The 22,865-nt window shown below is 35.8% G+C and overlaps 1 protein-coding gene across 3 annotated transcripts; it reads right to left on the bottom strand.

The window, feature by feature from the left end:
• Nucleotides 1-1,187: 1,187 nt before the first annotated feature.
• LOC109050350 (ADP-dependent glucokinase-like) lies at nt 1,188-9,730 on the bottom strand. Of its 3 annotated transcripts, none has more exons than XM_042715006.1 (8): nt 9,418-9,730; nt 6,715-6,967; nt 6,122-6,347; nt 5,440-5,502; nt 4,558-4,678; nt 4,187-4,383; nt 3,959-4,057; nt 1,188-3,447 (listed from the first exon to the last, which is right to left on the bottom strand). In XM_042715006.1, the coding sequence occupies exons 2-8, from the start codon at nt 6,945-6,947 to the stop codon at nt 2,884-2,886; spliced, it is 1,503 nt and encodes a 500-aa protein (XP_042570940.1). In that variant the 5' UTR covers nt 6,948-6,967; nt 9,418-9,730; the 3' UTR covers nt 1,188-2,883. The 3 variants fall into 3 exon arrangements, with proteins under 3 accessions (XP_042570940.1, XP_042570941.1, XP_042570942.1); XM_042715007.1 differs by having other exon boundaries at nt 1,188-3,444; XM_042715008.1 differs by lacking the exon at nt 6,715-6,967.
• Between the last annotated feature and the right edge of the window lie 13,135 nt (nt 9,731-22,865).

The raw sequence follows: 22,865 nt of genomic DNA, 5'->3' as shown, positions 1-22,865 counted from the left end.
TATATATATATATATATATATATAGTAAAAAAATATTTACATAGTAATAATAAAAAAGATAATATTTTAAATAAAATTAGTAGCTTTTTAACTAATTTAAAAATGATAATTAATGTGTGACTTTACATAAAAATAATAATAATGCAGTATGATATTTTTATTAAATTCATTTTAAAATAAAAACTAAAAAATAAATGCATTTTCCATAAAATATTAAATATAATATTAAAATCATTCATGTATGAGAAAATCTCAATGCTTCTGGCTGGTAAATATTTCACATACTAATAAACCACAACTAATACGATCTGAAATACTTTTTAAACAGGTAGCATATGTCACTTATTTTATTTTATTTAAATATAAATAATGTGTTACTTCACTTAAAAAAATAATAATGCAGTTTGATATTTGTATTAAATAAAATATAAAATAAAAGCAATTAAAAAACACTTATAAAAAATAGTAGTGCTGTCAAACGATTAATCGCATCCAAAATAAAAGTTTTTATATTTATTTATTTATATTATATTTATATATATAAATACACTCACAAGCAGGTATATGTTTAAGAAAAATGTTATATTTGTATATTAAATATATCTATTATATGAATATAAATATATACATGTAAATACATATACTGTATGAGTGTGTATTTACTATTTCTATATACATAATAATAAATATACACAGTACACCAAACTTTTATTTTGGATGCGATTAATCGTTTGACAGCACACACACAAAAAAAAGATTTTAAAGATTTAAATAAAATATTAAAGTCCTTCGTGCAAGAGTGAACTCTACATGTTTCTGGCTTATAAATATATCACATACTAATCAATCACAACTAAACAGGTAGCTTTTTTACTTTTTTAATTTAATTAAAAAAAAAGTAGAACTAATTGTATATATATATATATATATATATATATATATATATATATATATATATATCTATATATATTATATACAATTAAATAAATTTATGTACTGTAATTATATCTTTTCGTATTTTGTAAAAAAAAAAAAAATAAAATTTAAATAAATAAAATATATATATATATATATAAAATTCCTTTAAACTTAGAATCATCAAATTAGGTAATATTATTATTATTATTATTTTTCCAAAACTGCAGATGCATGATGTGTAATACAAAGAAACAAAGAATCATTTTATACCTGGTACAGAAGTGTTTTATTAATACAAAAATATTCCATACTCAAGTTAACAGAGCTAATATTTCTAGTCTTAACGTTTATGATTGAAGGACGTTTTTCCCAGTAACTCTTAAAGACTTTGCTGCATAATCACGTGTGCAAACTAGAACCATAAAACATTTCATATAGTCTAAAAGTTGCATGAATGTAAACTTTCTGTTAGTTTCTCACACCAAGACTCAACATCTGCTGTGTTTGAACAACAAAACCTTCTTCAAGTCTTGCTGTAATGCTGATGATGTTTAGTTTACTCCATTAGTAACCAGTTCAAGATTGTTTTGTTGGTTTGAGAAACTAACTGCATCAGTATGGAGTGTTACAGAAATACAGTACTAATCCATGAGGTTCATGATCCGAGGCATTTTGAACATCTTATTCACCAAACAAACACATTAGTGTGTGAACTGTTCATAAAACCATTCGTGGTTCATTAACTTCAAACTGCTTTACAAACACTTTTCTAAAACTATGCATTCGTTAAAAAGCCTCAGATGGGCTCGTCAAACTTTAAGGCTGGTTTAAGACAATTCACATATCGAGATTAATTAGTACGTCCCAAATAAAACATTCAAAATCATACGTCATAGGTGTTTGGATGGTACATCATGGCTGAAAAACTCAACTTCATGACTAATAAGAATAAGTGACGTCTGTAGTATACACAGATTCATTAAGTGTAACCTTTAAAAACAGGAAGCATCATAAATCACATTACAGTACAGGATTCACACTGATAACCTGCTGATCAAACCAGTCAATCAATGGAAGAAAATTATGATTTCGCTTATTATATACAAATGATGCTGGCTCCACTGTACACAAACCTACAGCTAGACTCCCACCTTTAACAACATTTAGATCCGTTTAAGACAAGAATAATGAATGGTACTTAATAATATGTGCACTGAATAATAGCCTCAACACCGTCAGGGAGCTGCTGATCTAAACTATTAACTATAAACGGTTTTATTTTGACTTTAGTTTGACCCTAGGAACATCGCTTTAATTACTTCTGCTTAATTTCATTAGGATGAGAGCTTCACATTATTACCTAGATTAAAAAAATGAACCTTGTTAACCTGAAGTGCATCGACGGCCTTCCGGATTCTGCTACGTATTAATGTTCATACACCAAATAAAGGAGTGTTTAGGAATACAGTGGAGATCTGAGATGGTTATAAGACTCTAAAATCATTCTCTCGTTCGCTTTCATCCGTCCTAGCAGCAGACGCAGGTCTTCTGCACCTGTTGAGTGTGATCTCTTATCATAGTTAAAAAAAAAAAAAAAAAAGTTAGTAGTTCATCCAAAAATAAAAGTTCTGTCATCATATGCTTACTTAAAACTATTCGACTTGCACTTCTGCACTATTTCTTTTTGAATAAAGAAGGTTGTTTAGGTTCAAGGGTGTGCGAATGATGACCGAACGTTCATTTTTGGTTAAATTAACCGTTTTTTAAAAATGGCGGAGGCTGGTTCGCGTCGTTACGTTCAGTGCCGATTTCAGACAAATGTACAACAGTGCATCCCCAACTAAAAAAAAAACATCCTGTCGTTGACGCCCTCGCCCCTTGAGTCCCTGTGAGTCTGTTTCTCCAGCTTTAGGATCTAACGACGGGGACGTGTCTTCAAAAGGATGGACGAGAGAGAGGCGTCTCTTAGAGCTCAGGCCGAGGCGTGAGCTCTGAAAACACAAGTCCTTCGGCTGATATGGCGTCGCCCAATCCCACAGTCCTCAGAGGCTGTTTGCACACCAGGACTGGCGTGAGATGGAAGGAGACGTTCCCTCTGCGCCACACGGTGACCGGTCGGGTCGGGTCCACCGCTAGGCTCTCCCTCGGCTCTGAGAAGGAGCTGTGGAAGTTCAACGGCGCCTTGAGGACCACCTTTGTAATATCCACGGCTTGCAGGCCGCAGGCTTGACTGCTGGCCACACGGGCGCCCGCGGCCACCGCCGCCACCTGGTTCCCCCAGTGGCCATCCACCGTAGCCAGGATGTGGTACGCTAGCGTGTGGAAGTGGATCCGGGTCAGATCGGCCTCGGATTCTGGATCCGCCCGGCCGTGCCGCTCCAGGATCCAGAGCAGGATGTCGCTGACCCGTCCCACGTCGGGTATCCCATCCCAGGAGGTGAGGTCACCGTGAGGTCCGCCTCCGGACTGAGCCAAAAACAGCAGCTCCTGTTCGTTCAGACCGATGGAGTTCACGATGGGCATGACCTGCTAACAGAAGAGCACAGAGAAACCTGAATGCTGACGATGTAAACCTCGTCGTTCAGCTTTGATTTACACTAGAACACTGGAGCTATCATGTGTGACACAAATGACTAATGAATCTTCCAGTAGCTTGTGATAAGGACTGATAAATAATTTGTTTCATTATAGAGCTTGCACTCAGAAAGTGCAATGTCACAGAAGGCTTCTAATGTTACGTGATCTGACCAAAGCATTCCGATATGCTTCAGTGTCACACGATCCTTCAGAAATCATTCTAATATGCTGATTTCTTGTTTTTTAAAGAATGCAATCTATGATAATGTTTCTATGATATTTCCAGGTCTGCAAATCGCTGAAATAAAGCTGTAATTGTTTATTTAAAATACTACTTTGATAAAAGTCCGTGTTTGGACAAAAGTAGCACATCTGTGTGGAAAAGTAGCATTTTAAAAAATGTAGCAACGGTCAACAATATGTGCTGTGAATCTTTTAGCCTTCATTAAACCTACACATTTACCTCCTGCAGGATCCGGTTCATGTAGTCCCTGTCGGTCATACTGGCCAGCTCAAGGTGGATGGGCACCTCGTTCCTCACGTCTGAGATGGCAACCACCGCCTGCAGGAAGTCAGAACACAGAGAACTGATATGTGAGGAGCAGCAGTGAAGTGTCCAACAAACCTCAAATCAGATGGACGATGAGCGATTCTGGTCTCAGACCAAGACTGAGCGATTCTGGTCTCAGACCTCTTTCAGTCGTTCCTCCCAAAGATCCCGGCCCATTCCTTCCATCATATGCAGTCCGGACAGAACCACCAGGTCCGGCTGGAACTCCTCCAGACTGGCCACGAATGTCTCCAGCGTGCTCATTTCACCATTGGACACGTCATGGGACAGGATAAAGCGGTTAGCTTGAGGAGCTCGTGAAGAACCCCACTGTTCACCTGTAGGGGGCGTCAGAGGGGAGACAAAAACACAACGTTTCCAAAGTGCCAGAACATGACTCGAGTTCGAAAAATATCAAAATTTACCCTTTTACTGTCTACTTATACATGTTTCGGGTCTTATGGTGAACGATTCATTTATGATCTGCAGATGTTGTTTTGAGCAGGTCTCACCTGACTTGTACTCCAGGATGAGGTGGAACTCATCGGTCTCCTGTAGAGATTCGGGGGGGACTACGATCTGTTCATCCAGCATATCATGAAGCTTCGGCCCCACCGGACCACACAAGAGGACCTGAGAGAAAACAGCACACGACAGGGAGCTATAATCTGGTATGAATGTGCTGCTTTTGCACTCTTAAAAGTGATCATGGTTATTGTACGAAGGAATTTTAGGACACTATGATTGAATTTCATCATTAATGTGCTGAAAATGTGCTCACCCTCAGACCATCCAAGATTAGGATGAGTTTGTTTCTTCATCAGATTTGGAGAAATGTAGCACTGCATCACTTTCTCACCAATGGATGTGAATGGGTGCCGTCAGAATGAGAGTCCAAACAGCTGATAAAAACATCACAATAATCCACAGCACTCCAGTCCATCAGTGAATGTCTTGAGAAGACGAAAGCTGCATGTTTGCAAAGAAACCATCAAGGCGTTTTTAACTTCAAACTGTTGCTTCAGGTTAAAATATGAGTCCATAATCCATAGTAACGCTTCCTGACGATGGTTTAAAGTTAAAACAACTTAATGATGGATTTGTTTCTTACAAACACACACACACACACTGTAGTCCATTAATTGATGGTCTGGAGTCATATGGATTACTCGTGGATTATTGTGATGTTTTTATCAGCTGTTTGGACTCTCATTCTGACGGCACCCATTCACATCCATTGGTGAGCAAGTGATGCAATGCTACATTTCTCCAAATCTGATGAAGAAACAAAGAATGGCCTGAGTGTGAGCACATTTTCATTTGGGTGAACTATTCCTTTAACCGTCTAGTGATGCCCAGGTTTAAGCTTGTTTAGTAGTACAGCGGATACTTACCACGAGTTCTGGGTTAGACGCCAGTTTCTGGCCAATAAGAGCAGCATTTCCACCCACGTAAAGCTGCAAGAAACAAGAAAGAAGTAGTTTAATTCAAATTAAAATGCACAAGATCAGTAACAAGTGTGTTTTGGAGCAAATTATTCTGTAATGTGACTCAGGATATTTATAAAAATAAAAAAAAAATAAAAAAATTGCCAGATTTTCTATATTGTTATGAGAAGAAATACTGTTAAAATATTGCATCCAGTTTTCATTAACATTTTCATATAATTTGTTGTGAAAATAGCCTGTTATAAGACTCATGGTCCAGCCACTGTGCCTTTTAATTACTGTTGATTATGCGAAATTAAATTTGACACAGAAACTCAATTCCTCTCCGGACCCTCTAGTGCATTCGAATTAAACCGTCGGATCTCAAGGGATCTCAAGATCCATTTACAGCAGATGCCAAAATTAAACCAGATATTATAGGACATATGCAGAATCAGTGCTGTGTGGATGTCTAAATGGTAAGACATATTAAAGGTCAGGCACTTTAAAGTTTTCACCACACTAGGGCCTGAATCAGAGACCAGCTAATCTCTGTCCGGTCACTTTCCATTTTCCATGCCCTGAGGGAAACAATATGCTAGAGACCGCAAAACCCTCTCCTACTGTCGTAAACCGCTTTATCTCGCACCTGAGCGCCGGGATATTCTGCAGCCGCCCGTGCGATCCTTTGAAAAACCTCCTCATCTGAGAAGAAGCGCTCTGCGGCGGCACCCTTCCCCATGTAGTGGACAAAGGCCTCTTTCAGGTCCTCTTTGCTGTGTAGCACCTCGTGGTCTCTGCCGGCTCCGGGTTCGAGAGCCAGCGCCTGCAGCAGCCCCACCCCGGACACCACCACATCCACACAGGCGTTCACCCTGACAGAGGAAACAAAGGCATGATGGGAAGGGCTCTAGAATAGACACACCTGCACGTGTTCAGACCTGCTGCGTGTAGGAATGTGACTCGAAATGTTGTGCAAATGTGAACAAAACATTGATTAGATGAATAAATTAATGAGTGCATCAAAAGGTGTATCCAATAATTGATGATCTGAATAAATAAATTGATAATTAAATGTATAAACAACTAGAAACATGGCTTGATTGTTTGTCTGACCTTTACCTACCTCTTATTTATATTTAATGCACAATGTAAGTAGATGACCAGCAATACTGTTATATATAACTGTGCATGTGACAAAAAGGACACAAACGACGGAGGAACACAGTCAGGGTAACTCACCCCACCGCCACTCTCGCCCAGCGTCGGGCCGGAGCCGTGATGAGGGTCTGCCAGGCGCGAGCGATGGCCTCCTCCAGCGCCGGGGGGCGGGGCTCTGAGCTGCAACTCGGCTCCATCTGCGGCAGGGATTCGCTGATGTAGTTCAGCATGCGGGCCGGCAGCTCCGGGTCAGTGTGGTACAGATACCCCGTCACCAACGCCAACAGCGCCACCAGCACAGCCTTCCTCCACATGACCTCGACACACACGCAGCCTGGGACACACAGTTTCTCTTCAGTCATGGGCTCTGACTGGGGTCTTTTTTGGTCACGTACCATGGTAATACTATGGTTTATTTAGACACATATCTTTGCTAATACCAAGGGGTTTGAACATGCATCATGGTAAATAATTTTTTTGAACATGTATCATGGTAGAACCATGTTTTTGGACATGTAACATTGCAATGCCATTTCTTTGGACATGTACCATTGTAAACAAATGTTTTGATGACATGTAACATGGTAAAACCATGTTTTGTGGACACGTATCATGGTAAAACCATGTTTTTGGACACGTGTCATGGTAATGCCATGTTTTGTGGACACGTGTCATGGTAAAACCATGTTTTCTTCAACAAGTATCATGGTAATACCATGTTTTGTGGACACGTGTCATGGTAAAACCATGTTTTCTTCAACAAGTATCATGGTAAAGCCATGTTTTGTGGACACGCGTCATGGTAAAGCCATGTTTTGTGGACACGCGTCATGGTAAAGCCATGTTTTGTTGACACGCGTCATGGTAAAGCCATGTTTTGTTGACACGTGTCATGGTAAAGCCATGTTTTGTGGACACGTATCATGGTAAAACCATGTTTTCTTCAACAAGTATCATGGTAATACCATGTTTTGTGGACATGTGTCATGGTAAAACCATGTTTTGTGGACACGTATCATGGTAAAACCATGTTTTCTTCAACAAGTATCATGGTAATACCATGTTTTGTGGACACGCGTCATGGTAAAGCCATGTTTTGTTGACACGTGTCATGGTAAAGCCATGTTTTGTTGACACGTGTCATGGTAAAACCATGTTTTGTGAACACGTGTCATGGTAAAACCATGTTTTCTTCAACAAGTATCATGGTAATACCATGTTTTGTGGACACGCGTCATGGTAATGCCATGTTTTGTGGACACGCGTCATGGTAAAGCCATGTTTTGTGGACACGTATCATGGTAAAACCATGTTTTCTTCAACAAGTATCATGGTAAAGCCATGTTTTGTGGACACGCGTCATGGTAAAACCATGTTTTGTGGACACGCGTCATGGTAAAACCATGTTTTGTGGACACGCGTCATGGTAAAGCCATGTTTTGTGGACACGCGTCATGGTAAAGCCATGTTTTGTTGACACGTGTCATGGTAAAACCATGTTTTGTGAACACGTATCATGGTAAAACCATGTTTTCTTCAACAAGTATCATGGTAATACCATGTTTTGTGGACACGTGTCATGGTAATGCCATGTTTTGTGGACACGTGTCATGGTAAAACCATGTTTTGTGGACACGTATCATGGTAAAACCATGTTTTCTTCAACAAGTATCATGGTAAAGCCATGTTTTGTGGACACGCGTCATGGTAAAGCCATGTTTTGTGGACACGCGTCATGGTAAAGCCATGTTTTGTTGACACGTGTCATGGTAAAACCATGTTTTGTGGACACGCGTCATGGTAAAACCATGTTTTGTGGACACGTGTCATGGTAAAACCATGTTTTGTGGACACGTGTCATGGTAAAACCATGTTTTGTGGACACGTGTCATGGTAAAACCATGTTTTCTTCAACAAGTATCATGGTAATACCATGTTTTGTGGACACGTGTCATGGTAAAGCCATGTTTTGTGGACACGCGTCATGGTAAAACCATGTTTTGTGGACACGCGTCATGGTAAAACCATGTTTTCTTCAACAAGTATCATGGTACATGTATTTTAATATCATGGTATAACTATGTTTTTCAACATATCCAACAAACATGGTATTTCCATGATACAATAGTAATACCATGCTTTTGGTCATGTGTCATTGTAGGACTACATTTCTGGACATATATCATGGTAATACCATGGTACTTTGGGGATGTAGCATGGCATAACAAAGCTTTTTGACATTTTATCAACGTAATTGCATTTTTTTGGGCATGCTGTGGTACTATCGTGTTTTCATGATATGGCTGTGTACCACAGTAATACCATATTATTCCAGACACTGAACATGTCACAGGAAGTAGACTTAAACCAGTGCTTATCTATTTATAACACTGCAGTAAGATCTCTCTCCGTCTCATCTCGGTCTGAAGGGTTCATTAGACTGAAAGCAGATATTTATGCAACATTAACCCATAGTTGAGTAACACCAGTAGCTGGCTAATGCTAATAGCACATTTCTGCTCATGTTTGGGGCTTTAAATCAACACGACAAATAATATCACATCTGACCGTGATCACCTGGAGCATCTGAGCTGTTTGTAAGGTGCTGTAGCTAAAATGATATTTCTGATTAGTAAGTAACATGCTGGAGTGAAATCAATGAGCTAAGATGAGCTAGCCAGCAAACCATCAGTTTAAGTTACACAGCAATAAACATCTTAAATCTTTAAGATAATATGATCGAAACGATCTTCGACGATCCAAACAGATGGACAGATCACTGACCTGACAGATGATAATCGCAGACGACACGAAAGAGAGTGTGTAGTGTTTCGTGGAGAAGTTGAGTTGTGTCGCCTCTCTTGGTTGAGGGAAGTCTCTGTTAGTGACTAGCCGCTCCACTCTCTCCGGAGGCAACCGAGAGCGCGGATGCAAATCAAAGCTCAGTGCCCTCCGAGATAACGTTGCTAATAAAATCAAACCGACTGCTAATTTATATGACCAAAAAACTTAATTTGAGCTCCAAAATGCATGCTATTTTCAGCGTTTAACGGTTTAATTTGTTCTAAACAGTGTTGTTGGTTTCAGGAAAACTGGCTAACTGCAGCGTAAGCGAACCAAAGTGACCAATCAGAGGCTCCGCCGAGCATCACTGACGTAACCGGAACATGACGTTGAGTGGATGTACTGACGCAAGGTGAAAATATCTTTAACCGGCGCCACGTCTAAAATTTCAGTTTTTTATTTTAATATATATATATATATATATATATATATATATATATATATATACTATATATATACACACATACATATATATACCACATACATATATATATATATATATATATATATATATATATATATATATATATATATATATATATATATATATATATATATATATATGCTACACAGAGCTGGGTAGTAACTCATTACATGTAATCTGGATTATCAAAATTAAGAATTTGTAATTAGATTACATTTTAAAATACTCGTAAACAGACTACAGTTACTTTTTTATTGATTACATGATTATATATTATTCACACAATAGCAGTACATTATTCATAATTTATTGATTCTGCCTAATTCCTCTTTTTCATCTTTGAAATGTTCCTTTCTAAAATAGCAATAGTCAGGTGGCTATAATACACAGAAAACAGACCCTTGATCCTCTTTCACCTAATATATTTACTTCAAAAAGAATTAAAAATAGTTCAAAATAATTAAGTTAAAATAATAAAGTATCACATTTGCATGTTCACGGTTGTTGGTTAATGGTCACATGACATGCAGGTAAACATTTCCTATTAAATTTTTTTAGTAGGCCTTAAGTGTTTTATTTTGATTGATGTTATTTTTAAAAGATGTATTTTAATTTGACATTTCATGATTTAGTTAATTATTAGCTTTTCTTTAAATTCACGAATCCCCTGCAGTTCCTTCGCAAACCTTCACAAAATCACAGTATGTCCTGATCTACAGCATTATCTTTAATGAGTCTAATCAGAGTTTGTGTAGCAATTAAACTTGCTGCATCCGAATTGAACTTTTGTCAATATGCAATTACAAGTAGAGCATGACAGTTTTTTTTTAAACTTCCGAATGTATATATATATATATTACTGTGAACCCCAGAGACACAAACTAATTTACCTGATATGGATTTTGGACGTGTGGAAGGCAATGCAGCAGTTTATAAAACAAACAAGAACACAGTCAGCAAATACTAAGACTTTTACATCAGTTAGTTAGGATCGATGTCGGACATTGCATCGACAAAACAAAGGTGCTGTCAATTTTTAACAGTTTATTGTAGATCTACACAGCACAGAATGTCATATATTGCAAGTTTATCATTAAACACAATAGTGTTTTGTTTCAAAAGTCATAATTACAGCTAATGGACAGTTTCATGAGGTGAATCTGAACCAAAACTCACCTAGAAAACTGCTACAAAAAGGAAATTGTGTAAGTCATAAACTGGTTGTTGGTTTAGACTACAGTTAAATGAAAACATAAAACAGGGTCTCTTTAGGGAATGAATTTGAGAGGCACTTATGAAGTGACACAGAAAAATGCCTTTGTGTATATGGAATACTTTGGAAGCTTGTTTGTTCCATGGCATAAAAAAAGCAATTGCAACTTATCTCACAATTCAAGCTGTTTTCTCACAATTCTGGGGGGAAAAAAATAGTGATAATTCCAAGGAATAAACTCTCAGAATTCTAAATTTCTCCCAATTCTGAGTTTACATCTTGCAATTCTGAGTTTAATCTCGAAATTCTGACTTTTTCCTTTTAAGACAATTGAGACTCTTTCTCTCAATTCTTTGAAAAAAAAAAGTCATAATTGCAAGATACAAACCATAGACTGTATAAAAACATGGACGTAGTGTCCGTGACGTCACCCGTAGGTTTCTGAAGGTTTCTGAATTTACTGAGCAGAATTGCAAGGAAAATATCCATATTGTGAGATAAAAAGCTTCAATAACTTTTTTTAATATCCTATAGCAGAAACAATCTTCAGAACCTTAATCTTAATGTGAACTTTCTATATTCTATATATGTCATCTACTGACTCATTTGAGTCTATTTTTACTTCAAACTTCAGTAGAAACATCACAGCGAGGTTTATACTTAGATGTTTAATGACTTTTAGAGACCATTAAATCTTATGCAATCAAAGAACACTTGAACACTTAAAACAGAAGATGCCAAGTGAGTGAACTTCAACTCCCAGAGCTGAAAATTTCTTGTATTTTGCTGCATAACTGTTTTTTTTTCTCTCCACCGTCTCTTCTTTGATCTTTGTGATATGCCTGCTTTCCTGAAATGTTCCTCACTAATAGTTTCGTTTCACTACCTTTTTCTCTCAGGGTTGGAGCTGTCGTAGGATGCCTTTGATACGGGTCTGAAAAATGCAGGGGAACGAGCAAAGATTTCCTCACAATTTAACGAACGGCAGATTAAAGGTATATCAAAGAGACTGGACGAGGCCTGGCGAAAACAATTACCAGCAAATCTGCAGGAGGCAATGGGCGGCTTAACCGATTTTATACAGGAGTCATGCTAGAACAGAGTCAGAGATAAAAACTCACTCTTTCACACACACACAAACGATGCCATCTCAGCATGGAGGTATTAATAATTCATCATCGGCATCCAGTGTTTGCCCTTGATTACGAGCACTGGTCTTCTCAAACGGCCAGTCTGGCTATAATGATCACAGAGGCGCTGTAAATAAAACAAACTGGCAACACAAAATAAGTGGCTCATTAAATGGTACTTTTCTCAGCCAGAAATTAAAGTTGTTTCATGTTTTGCTCTCCATCATGAAACTGTTACACACTTTCTGTTTTTCAGTCCGATGAAATCATATGGTAATCATGTCAAACTAAAAAGTGTGCCACAAAATAAATAAATCTACCTTTTGTGTATTTTGCATTTATGTTTATTATTTATTTACTATGATTTTTAATGTTTTTGAGTCTCATATGCTCACCAAGGCTGCATTTATTTGATCTAAAATATGGTAAAAACAGTAATATTGTGAAATATTATTACAATTTAAAATAATTGTTTACCATTTGAATATGTGTTAAACTGTAATTTATTTCTGTGATGTGCAGCTGTATTTTCAGCATCATTACTCCAGTCTTCAGTGTCACATGATCTTCAGAAATCATTCTAATATGATGATTTGCTGCTCAAGAAACATTTCTGATTATTATCAATGTTGGAAACAGTTGTGCTGCTTCATATCTTTTTTTTCAGGATTCTTTGATCTAAGTTCAAAAGAAAACCGTTTGTTTGAAATAAAACGTTTTGTAACATTATAAAGGAAACAAAAAAAACATACGATCAATTTAATGCATCTTTGCTGAATAAAAGTATTCATTTATTTTTAAAATCATACTCCAAACTTTTGAATGATGGTGTATCACAAATAATAAGCAGCACAGGAATAAATTCAATTGTAAAATATATTCATTTTTTATTGTCATACAGTTTTTACTGTCTTTGCTCAAATAAAGCTTTTTTTTGCTTAGCAAAAAAAAAAAAAAAAAAAACTGCTTTCAAAAGCATTAAAAATCTTAATTATTTAAAATTTTGACAATCAATGTATATTTATACATACGCTTTACAGTATGTATATACTTTTTATATTTCCATTTTTGCATTCGTTTAAAAAAATAATCATAATTTTGAATAATTAAATTAATTTAAAAATAATTAAAAATAATAATTTTGTCATATGGAAAAGCAGTGTGAACATTTTTCTTCTCCTTTTGCGTCCCTCAGTAAAAAGCTGAAAAAGTTTTTTTTTTTTTGGAACGTCATAAAGATGAGTAAATGATGACAGAATTTTAATTTTGAGGGAACTATTGCTGTAATCTCTCTCTCTCTCTCTGTGTGTGTGTGTGTTAATATAGCTTTCAATTATTCATACGTCATCCACTGTTCTTTTTGTCTAGTGAGAGAGTCTCTCTGGAATCATTAGTGACTGCGGCTCCGGCGTCCTCTGCCCGTCTCCTCGCTGATCTGTGTGTTAATTATATATCTCAGCGTGACGGGACCCAGGGCTTGTAGAAGCTGTAATGAAGGCAAGGATATCAGCACCTTTATATGGAAGCTGTGTGTGAGAGAGAGACACGGTGTGGCACGGGTGATACTTTAAAATGCAACGTGTGACAAATTACAACTTCAGTTTGATGTCAACACAGTACAGTATTCTTTCTGTATATGTACATAAATATCCTGGCTTTCTGCTAACTATTAGTAGTAGTATTAATAAAATAAAATATAAACCACAATTAATAGACATCCGATGTTAATTTAAAATGGATGTAAAAGCATAAAGTATGATTAAAAAACATCTTCAATAGTACATAAAAAGACCATCTCAAAGGAAAAATATCGTTTTTTTTGTTTTAGAGTTTTGTGGCAGTTTAAACAAAATAAATAATAAATATGTATATAGCAAACGTACATATTTAAAATTTACAGTCTTTTTCATCCGGGAAAAAATATTAATGACTCATCCTGCATTATGCAGATTTTTGTCTGATCTAGAATGAAAATGTCCCTCCTCCTAAAATGCAAATAAGAAAAAATAGCAAGTAGCAAAATATGACTCATGGTTCAGGTTGTGACTTAAATTGACTGTTTTAGAAGGAAATATGTCAAATTTCCCCTTTGGTCTTTAAGGTTAGTCTTGGATTATGTTTGAAATTGTGGCCTGTACAAAAGCAGATTGGTTTGTTTAATGCAGTCGTGAGGCCCAGATTGCTTTCTGCTTGGCTCACATTCAAACAGAATATACAATGAGGCTTCTCTGATTGCAGGTTGTTTGGTTTAATAAGTTAAACCCTTCGAGTCCTGACCTGGTGAGAGATAGATTAAAATCACATTCAGCCAGCTGTAAACGGAAGGTCTCGATAAGGTTATGCCTCGTGTGGTGTGCTTTGAAAGGTTATTATCTTCGACAGTATTACAGGGGATGTCCTAAATACATCTATTGTGTTTCTTAAAGGAACAGTTCACCCAAAAATTAAAATTCTGTCATTATTTATTCACCCGTGTGCAGTTTCTCACTCAAAGCTTTCATATGATCTCAGAAGGCTTGTATAATAGAACAAGTTATATGAAGTACTTTTATGATACTTTAATGGTTTATTTTTATTTATTTTTTCCTTGACAGTCATGGTCACTATGAACAGTCTTTGTGTAGAAAACTCTTTAAAAATTCTCTTTTTTTTCTTTTCCACAGAAAAATAACAGCAGTTTGGGACAACATGCTTGAGTAAATGAGAGATTTTTTTTCCCCTGAACTAATCTTTTAAATATCACAATTTAGGTTTTAGATTTTTTTAGTTCTTTATCCTACATACAGCTGGCAGATGCTTATAAAAGCTTTGGCAGTGAGACGTAGTCAAACTCTTGCTTGGCTCCTGTGTGTGTGAATCTTTAATTCACCTTCACAGATTCACACATATCCTCACGTATATTGGTTCCTTGACCCGTTCCATACAGGTGATTGCTTAAAGCAACTCAGAGAGAGAGAAATATCTCTTAAAGGTTACAGGTGCACAAGATTGCTTTTTTATCTTTTCAATTGACGGCTGTTTCTTTCTCCCGTTCATCTGGACTGGGGCGTCCCCCCAGGCTCTCTACTGAATCCAATTCATACACAAAATACATTTTCATATTCCATCACACTGGGCTGATCATGACATCTATTTCCATGCAGAGTGCTTTCACCTCTTCAAACCTGTTGATGCCCCGGAGCCAGGATGTGGGGTTCGCTGATGTCAAACACTCGACAGCTCGACATTTGAAAATATCAGTAACAGACACGGAAGGAAAACATTCCTCATTTGAGAACACAGTTACATTGTGGTTCAGTGACTTTAACAAATACTGTACATTCTGGAACATAATTAACAAATATAGGTAGAAAAATGTCAGAACTGCATTAACAAAAACTAACAGAATCATCTGAGAACAACCAAGAAAAATACAGTCAGAAACATTCTAGAAAAACTGTAACAATACAGTTGGAAGCATTCTAGAATGATCTTAACAAATACAGACATAAGCATTCTAGAGCTGTAGTAACAAATACTGATGGAAACATTCTAGAACGATCTTAACAAATACAGGCAGAAATATTCAAGAGCTGTAGTAACAAATGCAGATGGAAACATTTGAGAACAACCATAAAAAAGTACAGTTGGAAACATTCTAAAATAGCTGTTATAAATAGAGCAAGAAAAAAGAAAAAAAGTCTAGAATAATCCAAACAAATACAGTGGGAAACATTCTAGAATGGCTGCAATCAAATATAGATGAAAAAATTCTAGAATAATCCAAACCAATACAGCCGGAAAAATTCTAGAATAATCAAAACAAATACAGTTGGAAATATTCTAGAACAATTCTAACAAATAGAACCGGAAACATTCTAGAAAAACTGTAACAAATAAAGTTGGAAGCATTCTAGAATGATCTTAACAAATACAGGCAGAAATATTCAAGAGCTGTAGTAACAAAAACAGATGGAAACATTTGAGAACAACCATAAAAAAAGTACAGTTGGAAACATTTATAAAATAGCTGTAATAAATAGAGAAAGAAAAATTCTAGAATAACCCAAACAAATACAGTTGGAAAAATGATAGAATAATCAAAACAAATACACTTGGAAACATTCTAGAATAGCTGTAACAAATACAGCTGGAAAAAGTCTTGAACAATTCTAACAAAAAGAGCCAGAAAAACTGTAACAAATACAGTTGGAAGCATTCTAGAACGATCTTAAATACAGGCAGAAACGTTTTAAAATAGCTGTAATAAATAGAGCAAAAAAAAGTCTAGAATAATCAAAACAAATACAGTTGGAAATATTCCAGAACAATTCTAACAAATAGAGCCGGAAACATTCTAGAAAAACTGTAACAAATACAGTTGGAAGTATTCTAGAATGATCTTAACAAATACAGGCCAAAAAAATCTTCGGCTGTAGTAACAAATACAGATGGAAACATTTGAGAACAACCATAAAAAGTACAGTTGGAAACATACTAGAATGGCTGTAATAAATAGACCAAGAAAAATTCTAGAATAATCCAAACAAATACCGTTGGAAATATTCTAGAACAATTCTAACAAATAGAGCCGGAAACATTCTAGAAAAACTGCAACACATACAGTTGGAAGCATTCTAGAATGGTCTTAACAAATATAGGCAGAAACATTCAAGAGCTGTAGTAACAAATACAAATGGAAACATTTGAGAACAACCATAAAAATGTACAGTTGGAAACATTTTAAAATAGCTGTAATAAACAGAGTAAGAAAAAGTCTAGAATAATCAAAATAAATACAGCTGGAAACATTCTAGAATGGCTGTAATCAAATATAGCTGGAAAAATTCTAGAATATCCAAACAAATACAGCTGGAAAAAGGATAGAATAATCAAAACAAATACAGTTGGAAATATTTTAGAACAATTCTAACAAACAGAGCCGGAAACATTCTAGAAAAACTGTAACAAATACATGCAAAAACATTCTAGGGTTGTAGTAACAAATACAGATGGAAACATTTGAGAACAACCATAAAAAAGTACAGTTGGAAACATTCTAAAATGGCTGTAACAAATTGAGCAAGAAAAATTCTATAATTATCAAAACAAATACAGATGGAAACATTCTACATTGTAACAAGTACAGGCAGAGACAATCTAGAGCTGCAGTAACAAATACAGATGGAAACATTTAATAACAGCGATGCTAAATTCATTTGTAAACATTCTAGAATAACTGCAGCAAATACAGCCAGAAAAATTCTAGATCGACCACCACAAATACAGATGGAAACACTTTAGAGCTACAGTAACAAATACAGGTGAAAACACTGTAGAATGACTGTACAGTAGGGCTGCAGGAGTATACTGGGTCTGTGAAAAGACAAAAATAGTGTAAGATAAAGCAGTAAGCCCCAAGAAGCCATGGTTTACTGTAAATTTATAACAGCTAAGGGGCATTGTTATAAATTCGCTGTAAACCACAGCTTCACAGGGCTTTTATAAAACGTTTTTTCCATATATGTAGTTAGGTTTCACAAAATAAAACAGAGCCAATAAAGTGTAATGATATTAATAAAAACATATTCTTCCACCAAACAATGTAGTTCCTCAGAAACTGTTGTGGTTGCAACAAAGTGGTTGCCGAGCAACACACAGAAGTAAACAAAGGTGTATGTTTGTAGTGTAATTTACAACAGCTTCGAACTTGGCTCAACCAATCAGAATCAAGGAACGGAACTCTCCGTTTTATAAATATAAATAAATTAACAGACAAATAAAAAAGTGAGATTTTTAAGTATTTTATTATATTCAGTATTTCAATATTTTAAAAAATATTTTCCAAATTTTAAGAAGGGGTCTATTTGAGGGTTTGCGACATTCAAAAGTTTGAAAATCCCTCGAACAGCCATAACCAAAACATTCAGAAATATTCTTGAATAGCAGAAACACAAACAGATCACAAGTAACGAATACAGCTTAAAAAAAAAAAAAAAAACTTCTAAAATGTCCAGAAACAGTGATATCACAGTTACAAATTATGACAGCATGCAAATGCCATTTCCACCTGGCTGTGTTTGGAAACTCACAGAGTAATTTATGGCAAACTCTGGATATAAACAAGGACTATCATGACAGCAAACTGTTACAGAATCTGCTATTTATCAAGAGCATGTGTGGAAGCGGAGCTAGAGAGGGCCAAAGCTGACAGCGCACATATCGCAATCTATTTGAAGCTTAATTACTCTCAAAGCTGTTCTAGGATTGTGTGAAACCTCCACAACTTAACAACATAATTACACCATTATGGCTCATTTGAAGGATAACTACATGGAATGATGAGATTATTGGTCCAAATTTGATTTTAACGTGTTTTCCATATCAGTCCTGGGCAGATTTCAAATGGCAATGTATTTAAAGGAATATTCCACCCAAAATGAGCATTATCTCTTACTCTTCTGTCATTCCCCACTTACATTGACTTCTTTTGTGTAACTCGAAAGAGCTCTTTTAAAAGACTCTTCACATCATCTTACTAACAAATCAAACTCACAAAATCCCAAAAGCCCAAGAAAAGAAAACACGAAACCTCAATAAAAGAAAAAATAATACAAAATAGGTCAGTTTGAACATTGTTGCATGTAAAAGATCTGCATGAAAATACTGCATGACAAAAAATATTGTACCAATGCAGATCTGAATGTTGTTTAAGCATCCAATTCTTACTCATCACTAAATCATTCAACCAGCATTTAAACATGAAAACAAACCTTGACAACTGTACAACTCAATCAACTAATTCCACATCATTTCAGACGTCAGTGAAGTGTTCATAATTCAGCATATGTGGAGTTAGTGCTGCATCTTTAACAGCCAAGTCTTTATGATCAAATGCTGTTTAATCTGTTCTCTTTGAATCTTCATCATGAATTAATCAATACTCTCCCTCTCTTTGTATCGTTTTAATTATGCAGGGGTATTCTTCACCCCCTCGGGTGCTCATGCACCAAATTATACCCTCCCTGGGAACAAAAAGCACAATCAAACAAAAGTCTAAAATAAACTCGTCTGCAGTTGCTGAGGGGACACATTAAACATTACACACATGAATTAACTCTATACATAATAAAAATCGCAAAAACCAAAGCAAGAATAATAAAAACAATTCTACCAGCGCAAAAAATATGAATCCACCTTTCACATCCAAATTCATTAATATGAAGTCATTTTTCCCAGCGCAATGCATTTGATTCGACCTTTCATTTTAACATAAATTATTAACTACTTAACTACTTTTAACAATTTTAGATTTTTTTATCATTTGATCAGACTGTTACATTTCAGACATTTTAAACAAAATATGCATATAATATTAAACAATGAAAATATTAATAAAATATATATATATATATATATATGTCCATTGTAACTGAATGCTACTCACATGGACTTACCTCAAAATATACACTTATTGTCCAAAAAAACTCAATTCAAATCACATGGACACACAAAATAACTGATATCATCAGTTTATTCAGATAAATGTATGTGTGCTAGAATCACACTTTGTGTACTTGCATCGGTGTTTATTCAGATGTAAATATATATATATATATATATATATATATATATATATATATATATATATATATATATATATATATATATATATATATATATATATATATATATATATGTGTGTGTGTATATATATATATATATATATATATATATATATATATATATATATATATATGGGCTAGAACCACACTTTGCAGACAAATACTTATGAACAATAATGTGATTGGGCTGGTTATAGGCAGCATACTGCTTGATTGTTTATTGTTTATGCATATACCTTATGTGCAAAATTGCCATTATAATTATTTTGAAATCACAATAGTGGACTGAAAACAGTTTTTTGAATCGTATTTGAATTTATATAAGGAGATAAGCTTGTATGTGCGCATACTGGTCCGGATCTGTATGTGACGACTATCAACCTCCACATTTTTTTCTCCTGGGAATGAAAAGAAATTTAAAAGTCCATTTTTGATTTCAGCAGCAAGTCACGCATCTCACCTTCAGTCCTTTCAAGAGCCGATTACAGCCCGTTTGGCCCAAATTTCATATTATCTCCCCTTCTATTGTCCACTTGACACCTCAGAAACGTTTCGGCCTGCGCAGGGCAAATTCTGCAGACATAATGGACCTCAGACTGACTGGCACAGGTCATGAAAAGTACTGAAAATGTCTGCTGGCCCGCCATTAGGAGCTTTTCAGAGAATCTTCAGAGAAGCTCACCAAATGATGAGTGCATTTACTGGCTTTAACCCTTTAAATGCCTTTCTGAATGGGCTCCATTAGATTTGTATTCAATGAAGGTTAATGGTTAATTATGGCTATTAAAGGTTTTACTGCCTGTAGAGCAGAAGAATCGTAGAATTAGTCAGTAGAATTGTCTTTTTGATGTGACTAACTGCTTTTCACTGACATGCTACTTGGCTGTTAGATCAAGATGTTAAGACATGCAGTGCAGAAACGTGCATGATAAAAATCTAACAGAACAAAATGCATTATTTTTATTTATTTATTTATTTATTTTTATTTTTATTGCACTGTCCACCCTAGTTTGCAGTGTGGATCCAAGCAGTTTTTTTTTTGAATGTGTGAGACTTCATTTTTAAACATGCAAGAATAAGCTACTATACTGTAGAGAAGAATTACAAAATGCAGAAAACATTAAAACTGTATGTGATACCAACCAGTGTGTATATGATTATGATAATAAATTAAAACAATATGATAACAAATACCGGTTTGCAATATTAAGCATCATAACAGATCTCAGAAGCCTCAAAACATCTTGTTTATTATCAAATAACTTGGCCAAGGTGAGCTATGAAAGCAACAAAGTGATCCAGAGCCCTCAAACCTCTCCATGGACAAGAATTCTCCATCACTTTTAGTCTTAAGCACATCTGTCTGTCTCAGATCAAACAGCTGCGTGTAGTTTCTGTCGGCAGGACTGAGAGGATCAATAGCGCAGGCGGGATGGAACCTGAAAGAGATTAGACACATAACGGACTGATGGGAGAAACATTAAGAGAAATCTGTGCTTGCCACACAGCTTTAATCTTCCCAGTGAGAACAGAGGAGTGAGTCAGCACTAAGATGTTAGACATGACGTCCGCAAAAAGATCTCTGAAGAGAAGTATAAAGTTCTGTAAAACAAGACCTGTCAGAGTCTTTTGACCAAAAAATTAAAATAAAATAAAAAATTAAGGTCAGGAGATGTTAGATTTATGAACAAACCTCTAAGTATTAAGCTTTGGCAAGTATCTCGTCCTACAATCATGTGTCTGGTTGAGGTGAGCTGTGCTACTTACTACTTTAGTGATCAGACTTCACACCCTGAACAACCTAGAAACTACCTAAAAGACCATAGCAACATGCTAAAATCCACCCAGAACATTTCAGCAGTCACATAGCAATGCCTTAGCAACCCCAAAAGACTCCTGAAACCACCTACAACACCAATGCAACATGCCAAAAACAACTCAGAACACGTCATAAATCCTAGCAACCACAACAATAGCAACTACTTAGAAACAGAGTATGTCAGTGTAACGGACCGCGCCAAAGATTTCAATACGAATCACAAAATAATCCACTTACATCTAGAGACCAGAATATCAGTTAATAGCCACCTAGCAACCACAAAAGGACCCTAGTAACCACCTAAAACACCAACTCCATAGCAACTTGCTAAAAACAATTCAGAACACCTTGGCAACCACAAAAAGACCCTATGAGCCACCTAAAATACTATAACAACTGCATGGCAACGTGTCAAAAACAACTCAGAACAGGCCATAAATCCTAGCAACCACAACAAAGGCTTTAGGAGCTACTTACACACCATAACAATGACTTAGAAACAGAGTTTGTCGGTGTAACTCACTGGGCCAATATGAACATCTAAATAAAAATCTCAAATTGTCCTTTTATTTTGCTCTTTTAACTTTGCCCACATCAGTTAAAAAAAAGAGAGATAAAATGAGTGCAAGTCCAATTACATTACATATAGAGACCAAAGTGTGACTTAGCAACGCCGTAGCAACCACAAAAAGACCCACTGAACCATTTAAAATACCAAAGTAACTGCATAGCAATGTGCAAAAAAATAAAAAACTAAGAACACATTAGAAACCACATAAACAAAAGAAACCTTAGGAACTACTTAAAAACTCAGAACACCTTAGCAACCACTTAGCAACATTGAATTTGTCAGAGGGTCAAAAAATTAAATATAAAACTCATATTGTACTTTTTGTTTTGAACTTTTTACTTTGCCTACGTCAATCTAGAAAGAGACAACATTAGTGTACATGCAAATTCAACAGATCTGAACATAAACAGTCACTTCTTCATATATGTTCTGTTGACAGCAATGCACTGGATGTTCTGAGGAACCACAGGAATCTCTGCATATGGAAGCAGCTCTTTGAGCTCGTGATTATCCAGGTGCTTGATCACAGAGCCACAGGTGTCTGCTGACGTAACGACGGGAAACGCCTATGGTTTGTCATGAAGAATGACAAGATGATTACAGATGAGCAACATCTGAGCTCAAGGC

Source organism: Cyprinus carpio, chromosome A25 (assembly GCF_018340385.1).
Source record: "Cyprinus carpio isolate SPL01 chromosome A25, ASM1834038v1, whole genome shotgun sequence".
In the NCBI taxonomy this organism is placed as follows: domain Eukaryota; kingdom Metazoa; phylum Chordata; class Actinopteri; order Cypriniformes; family Cyprinidae; genus Cyprinus; species Cyprinus carpio.
Note: the sequence above shows the minus strand (reverse complement) of the source record. Positions and strands in the feature narration are given on the sequence as shown.